Source organism: Dendroctonus ponderosae, unplaced genomic scaffold (genome assembly GCF_020466585.1).
Source record: "Dendroctonus ponderosae isolate FM_Combo_2020 unplaced genomic scaffold, Dpon_F_20191213v2 Dpon_F_20191213_3, whole genome shotgun sequence".
In the NCBI taxonomy this organism is placed as follows: domain Eukaryota; kingdom Metazoa; phylum Arthropoda; class Insecta; order Coleoptera; family Curculionidae; genus Dendroctonus; species Dendroctonus ponderosae.
Window position 1 is genome coordinate 12,941,247 of NW_026018508.1, and position 7,211 is coordinate 12,948,457.

At 43.4% G+C, this 7,211-nt stretch overlaps 1 protein-coding gene and 1 long non-coding RNA gene across 2 annotated transcripts in view; one reads left to right on the plus strand and one right to left on the minus strand.

Annotated features, from left to right (window-relative positions):
* The first annotated feature begins 20 nt into the window (after positions 1-20).
* LOC125503858 lies at positions 21-978 on the plus strand. Its single transcript, XR_007281112.1, has 2 exons — positions 21-323; positions 384-978. It is a non-coding gene; the product is annotated as an uncharacterized LOC125503858 (long non-coding RNA).
* A 449-nt stretch (positions 979-1,427) lies between these two features.
* The window catches only part of LOC109537263 (filamin-A), a 27,787-nt gene continuing 22,003 nt past the window's right edge, over positions 1,428-7,211 (minus strand). Inside the window, exons 25-36 of the mRNA XM_048664728.1 lie at positions 6,287-6,545; positions 5,975-6,215; positions 5,737-5,921; positions 5,348-5,682; positions 4,015-4,332; positions 3,562-3,720; positions 3,231-3,511; positions 2,958-3,177; positions 2,708-2,890; positions 2,166-2,650; positions 1,902-2,081; positions 1,428-1,824 (exon numbers count right to left, since the gene is read on the minus strand). Of these exons, the coding sequence (XP_048520685.1) occupies positions 1,693-1,824; positions 1,902-2,081; positions 2,166-2,650; positions 2,708-2,890; positions 2,958-3,177; positions 3,231-3,511; positions 3,562-3,720; positions 4,015-4,332; positions 5,348-5,682; positions 5,737-5,921; positions 5,975-6,215; positions 6,287-6,545 (2,978 nt within the window). The 3' untranslated portion in view covers positions 1,428-1,692. The remainder of the gene's footprint in view (positions 1,825-1,901; positions 2,082-2,165; positions 2,651-2,707; positions 2,891-2,957; positions 3,178-3,230; positions 3,512-3,561; positions 3,721-4,014; positions 4,333-5,347; positions 5,683-5,736; positions 5,922-5,974; positions 6,216-6,286; positions 6,546-7,211) is intronic.

Here is a 7,211-nt window from a genome sequence, read left to right on the forward strand (position 1 = left end):
GAAAGTATTTTTTGGAACAATTTCAACGAAATCACGTGCAATTCCCGATTACTACGAATTAAACTTTTAATTTCAATACCTGTGTGATGCAAGTGAAAGATCATTATTTATTCATACAATACAATTTGATTGCGAATCAACAATATGCGAGTGTTGAAATTGAGGAAAATTCTCTAGGGAACTTTGGCACATACATAGAATTCAGCACTGAGCAGAAATGTTTTGCATTTTTACTGTAAACGACCGAATTCATAAATATCTTCCAGCAAATAAAAAGTTTGAATCGAATAAATTCAGTCGCTACTTGAAACCGCAACTTTTGGGTAGAAAATTGAATCTGGATAAAGAACAACACATTAATTACTACAAGTATGTATTTCCAGCCCTATTTGTCTCGGCCATTGAGGCTGAAGACCGCTGAAGACAAAATGGAAAAGCAAAACAATGAATTTGTTAATATTGTTTGTAATGGTGCAGTGGCAGTATAGTAGGCGATCAAATCCTACCATCAAGGAGAAATTGTCGGCCTTGTTTCTTGACCTAGAAATTTCAAGACACACATAAGACAAGGACGTTAAAACGCTGAAGTCGTCCGAAACGAGATCAGTACTGAGCGTGCGTATTGCACGTTTGGTATTTATTTTGCCATTGTAGTTGGCGTGAAAAAAATGTCTTCGAGCCGACAGCCTTTTAGAGAAATCGACGGGACGATCTATTGAATATTGAATAAGCACACCTCCATTGTAAACATTCAGGCAGAATAATGTTCATTCGAACCCGCAATCAAGCGAGCATCATGCAGTTTTTATGAGTCGTTAGAAAACGCCAGAAATTGGGGGTTTGCTTGAAACAGAAGGACTTTCAAATAAGCGCTACTGAACTCTTAAAACTTCCATTCTAGGGATTTCTAACCATGAAAAAAACGTCCTGTTTCAGCATTTATATAAACATTCCAAATAATAATTGTAACAATTAAAATTGTTTTTCTTTTTTGTCAAATGTTGCTGCAAAATTAAAACCCATCGGACCATTGTCCCGATGTTTCCATAAACATTATTTCTTTGAAGATCTTTGATCATTAACAAGTTAGGTTGCATGGTCTTGATTTAACCCAAAGAATATCTCTGTGCCCTTTTGATCATGTGCTAACGGGACCCTTTATATCACCCTAAGAAGGCTTTTTGATGTTCAAGAACTTGTTTTTAGCGAAGCAATTTTCAAGTGGAGGTTGGGAATTAACGACTAAGCCTTTGAAAGAATCCGCAATTTGTGGAACTTTCTACATTTATTTGACCACTTCAGTAAGCGAACAGTTCAGAATGGTGGCTTTTACTGTATCTGAGGTAAGGAAAAAGGATAAGACATGAATAGACTAAACCATCCACCGATTGGCAGGTAAAAGGATTTCGAAAAAGTAAAAATATATGTTTGTTAAAATAATAACAACTATATTAAAATAGACAATCCTGCAAAATAACCAAAAACGAGTTACAACGTTACGCAGCTGCTTTAATGGCCGCGGCAGCAAAAAACTTGGAATAAATAGTATCTTAAAACGTACATATAGAGATGAGAAGAGGCGGGTATTTAAATACTTTTCAACTTATTTGTACTGTAAAAATCTGGATAGAGTCTCTGAGAGAGAATTTGAAATCGATCTACAAACACAATAAATGCGATTGCTACTAGACTCTATAAGGATGCAATGTATCTCCTCAGCTCTTCCTGCGTATCGAAAATCATCACATGGAAGGGGGATCCAGGGACTAACTCCCCTGCCCATTTCACTTCCACTCGGTAATCGCCTGGTTCAGTCGGATCAAACTGAAAAAACAAAATGCAAAATCATCAAAAATGCGAATTTTTGCGCTGCAAATAGGTGCCTCCGCCCATGGACTTACTTTGCAAAGAATCGTTCGATCTTTTTGGCTTTCTCGTTGCATTTCCACCCGGAAAGCCCCCTTAGGGCCGCGCACTCTTACTGTCAGCTGCCCGGCTCCCGCTCCTCTTGTATCGCAGATGAATCGCGACTGGAAAGTTGCCAGCACTCCATGTTCTATGCCTGGACCATACACGCGAACCTACACCAAAACCATTCCCATATAAAAATAAACATGTTCCACTGAGTCTGGATATCCTGGTCGATCCAGGATATCCTCACATACCTTGCTAGCATCCGGTGCTCCAGCGACTTTCAAAATAAAGGGCGAGCCTTGCACGTGCTGCCCAGCATACTTGATGGTCAGCTGATGCTTGCCTGGCTCCTGCGGCTTAACGTTCAACGTAAAGGTGGCGTCTCCATGGTCGTAGAGCTCGCAGTAGGCGACTTTTCTGGGTCCAGCGCAATGGGCGGTCAATTCCCCAGGGCCGGCACGCCTAGTGTCAATCCAAGACCGGATTTCCCGGCCTACAACTCCTTGCCGGAGGCCTTCGCCCGAGCAGAGCACTTTGGATGCATCGGCCCCTCCTTTGGCTTCCACCATTAGCGGACAGCCTTTGACTGGGCGTCCAGCCCACAGGACGGACAGCAGATAGTTTCCAGGCGTGTTGATGGTGTAGGAGGCTCGCCAGACTTTTTCGCCCGCCAGACTAATCATTACTGGCACTGGGATGTTGGTGTCGGCGGCATGGAGAGTCACCTCGGGATTGCCTGGATCGCACCACATTGAACTGATTCCGTTCCGGTCTCAACTGCTCCCTTGCTTACCTGAATGGGATTTGGAGCCGTCAATAGTAAACACTGCGGGCTCACAGCACTTGGCCTCGGCCAGGCCTCTCCCAGTCAACACTACTTGATCGCCAAGCGTTACAGCAGTCGTGGGGGCATCAGGCAACTCAACATTGGCGAACTTCACCTCAAAATCATGCTCTCCAGAGTTCAAGCCTTCACCTACACTCATTAGATTATACTTAAACCTCCATCCCTGCAATCCCTCCATCTACAGATCAGCACCTACCTGATATGTCAAATCGAACTCGAGACCCGCTCTTTTCCGGGTTGATTTTGCGCCCAGCCACTTTGCACTCCAACAGGCCCGGACCGGCATTGGCAACGTCGAAAGCCAACTTTGCCGGTAGTTTGATCTTCCCAGAGTCCTCCAGGTATTGGGTCCAACCGCCTATTAATCGAACTGCTTCCGGGTCTGTTACGTTCGGTCTAAATGGCGACCCGGGCAGCTAAAGAGCTTGTTGATAAGACTAATTGAATACAATCGCTGAAAATTGCTTACATCGTTCGGGCCAACACCAATAATCACATCATAAGTTCCAACCCATTTGGGCATGTACGTTACGGTATATTCGCCTGGTTTGGGGCTCTGTATGTGGGCGTCAATGTTGCCCTCAACAGCCTCTATGGTGACTCTGGGCTGTACCACGCTGCTAACTGTAAAGGTGGCCCTTTCGCCCACTTGCGCGTGCTCCAGGCCCTTGCCTACTGCTCTAGGGGGAGGAGTGGGGCCGACTGGACCCACTCCAAGAGCCAGAGGCGAGCCTTTCACGGCAACACCGCCTGAAAAAGTTGCCTCAAATGCTGCCTAGCCAGGTTGTGTTGAACCTTACCATACATAACTGTGACTTGATATAGACCGGCAGAGCTGGGCAGGAAGCTGATTTGGGACAAGTTTTCAGCCAAGGACATTTCTTGAGTGGCCAGCGTTTGCCCAATAGGATTGGTTGCTTGCACCTCCAAGTCAGCGACGCCTGCGTTCTTAGTCAGCACTGAAAATTGCGCAAGTTCAGTTTGATTTTTCGGGCGTTTCGCTGTGTAACAGCGGGAAATTGTTTTTGAATGATGAACTTCTTGTGGCATGGCGTGACTCGGTTGGAATGCGTTACGGCGCCGTTATGTCTGGTCATCCCCACCCTGCGGTCTCTTGCTTTCTCTCTCGCACGCACACGGCCACTCAGCTACGTTCCAGTGATCCAAACTTGATTTTTTTGGATTCCGACCTGCTTTTTGCTGTTAAAATCCCAGTGTGCCTCCTCAGAAAGGAAACATGGCATTTTGCTTACCATTGAAAACGATCCTTTCACCAACATTTCCTTGGGAGGTGGGGATGTCGACGATCCGCACGTTTTCCGGATCGCAGGCTTGGCAAACGAAGGGACTGCCATTAAGGGGCTTGGCCTGATGCAGCACCTCCACTTTATGTGCACCAACATCTCGCGCAGTAAATTCAGCCTGGAGTTTCCCAGTTTTGGTTTGATAGCAACGGACTGGGACCGCCGAACCAGTCGGCCCACTCACTACCACATCGAATTCTCGAGCGGATCTTCCCAACGTGTCTATTTGGAATGAGGTCACCCTGCCCACTTTGGCCTGATACAAACCTGCGACAATTTATCGGGGTCGGTATCATTACTCCATGACCAATGTTCTACATATATGATATTATTATCTTTCCTGGGTCTCAGTCAAAGTGTGAAGTAATTTTTTTTTAAATTCGTTTATTTCATTACGCTTCCGCGAGACAACAGCGCCATCATCAGATTTAAAATTTACACAAACTCATGATTGCTAAAAATCAACGTTCTTTTAGGTCTTTGTCTTCTTGAAACCTTAAATTTGTCTCTTAATTACGCTTCGGCGAGACAACAGCGCCATCATCAGATTTAAAATTTACACAAACTCATGATTGGTAAAAATCAACGTTCTTTTAGGTCTTTGCCTTCATGAAACCTTAAATTTGTCTCTTTATTAAGTTTCGGCGAGACAACAGCGCCATCATCAGATTTAAAATTTACACAGACTCATGATTGCTAAAAATCAAAGTTCTTTTAGGTCTTTGCCTTCTTCAAACCTTAAATTTGTCTCTTTATTACATTTCGGTGGGACAACAGCGCCATCATCAGACTTTGCCTTCTTGAAACCTTAAATTTGTCTCTTTATTACGTTTCGGCGAGACAACAGCGCCATCATCAGATTTAAAATTTACACAAACTCATGATTGCTAAATATCAACGTTCTTTTAGGTCTTTGCCTTCTTGAAACCTTAAATTTCTCTCTTTATTACGTTTCGGCGAGACAACAGCGCCATCATCAGATTTAAAATTTACACAAACTCATGATTGCTAAAAATCAACGTTCGTCTGCGAGAGACAAATTTAAGGTTTCAAGAAGGCAAAGACCTAAAAGAACGTTGATTTTTACCAATCATGAGTTTGTGTAAATTTTAAATCTGATGATGGCGCTGTTGTCTCGCCGAAGCGTAATGAAATAAACGATGTTTCAACATTTTTACTTCACACTTTGACTGAGACCCAGAAAAGATAAGAATATCAGAACAAGTACACGCAGTCAGGAAAATAAATCAGAATAAAGTTCTACATATAGCAAAGGCCTCACCTGTTCCGCCTGCCCACGGCTCATTACCAGGACTCTTCACATTAACTTCAAGAACGCCCTGTTTAGGGACGTTGTTGTACAGTAGGGTGATGCGGTGGGGGGCGGCGATGAGCGGATGGAACACCACCTCCCACATGTTGGGGTTCATGGGGCTCTGTCGGACGCTATGAGGAACATCCCTGTTGGCCACCCGGACAGATGCTGAGAGCTGGCCGGGTCCCACTTTGGCCATATTAATGCCGATCACTGCGGGACGATGGCAGATGGCTTCGGGCACGTTTACCACGTCTATTTTGGTCGTATCAAACACATGCATGGTTCTAGTAGAGTATAATCTGCAAACTCTCCTTTAGCATCGGTCCTAATCGGCGAAGAGTACCAAAACTTACTCATGTCCTTTATAGGAATGTACTCGATAGGTCCCTGTTTGCGTCAACACAAAGTGCGCCTTGTAGTCCTTGACCACGTACTTCACATTGTGGTTGTTGGGGTCCTTAATCTCCAGTCGATGGTTTTCAGATGGCAAATCCATGCAACTGGACGTCCCTATTTGCAAATACTGCGTTCCTTCCACCTGAAATGTGTTGTGAGTTTACAGAGCTTTAAACTTGACTCCTCCCAGCGTACCACTGAGCAGTGGAAGGGGCTTCCGACTACCGAAATGTCGTTGAAGGTGATGTTAACAAAATGATCCTCGGCAGTGAGGGGAACAAAGGTGACATCGTACAATCCTCTGGCGCAAGCCACCACTTCGGCCTTGATGGTGGTCTGTTGAGTGGACACAACCAGCTCCAAAGTGCCTTCTCCTGCTTGGGCAGCATCCACACTGAATGTTACGGGTTTGCCAACTTCAGCAGGCCCCAGTTCGCTGAAGAGACAAGCAGAACAGACGTTGAAAATAGTCATTGAAATTGAAATAGTCAATGAAAGAGCTTCCACCTTAGGGACAGATCGCTCATGGACAGGTTGAGGTCGCTTTTCTTTCCAGGCAAACCAGTAACGATCACTTTGTTCACATCGTAAACGTTGCAGCTGAATGGGGAACCAATCACGTGCTGGTCATTGATGAGAATGGCCACAGAATGACGCCCAACCATATCGGGGATGAAATGCGCCGTGTAGACGTCGCCTATGGTGGACAGTTTAACTGGGATTATTTTTCCTGTGGGCGCTGTCACTATTACTTGAGGGACTGCACCTGAAAGCATTCATAGTGGTAGGCAGGCAACAGAATATTTCGAATGTAGAACTAAAAAATGTTTTAGATAAGTTCTATATTGTTGAGGCGGATTCATTTTTTTACAAACTTCTTTTTGGGTATTTTGCCTACAAAATTTTTGTCTTTAAAAAAGACAGAATTTTCTCACCTCTTTTATTACAGATTGATAAATAGTGCTCCTATTTCGCAATAAGAACGAATTATTTATCGAAAAGTAATCAAGAACTATCATCTAGAGGATGTCCTGCGACACACTTAGGCTCAAGCTGTAAGAGAAAATTCCAATTAGTAGAGAAATTAATTTGAAAAATTACCTTGACGTTTCGATAGCTATTTTCTGCTATCGTTATCAAAACAACCTAAATGAACCTAAAAAAGAGTATGTTAATAAATTGTGTAACAATAGTAGGATAATACAGTATATGAAAATTCGCTCTGACAATTCGTCTGTGCAAATTGTCAGTTATGTGACTTTGACTTAATCTCATTGTTTAAATTAATAAAGATAATGTTAATTAATAATTTTGGTGTAAATTTAATTCGGGTGTAGGTTTCTCTGGTCTACTTCAGATTTTAGCATAGGTAACCATGTATGACTTAAATTAAATGAACATGAAGCAACACAATTATTTTGATTTAGTAAAA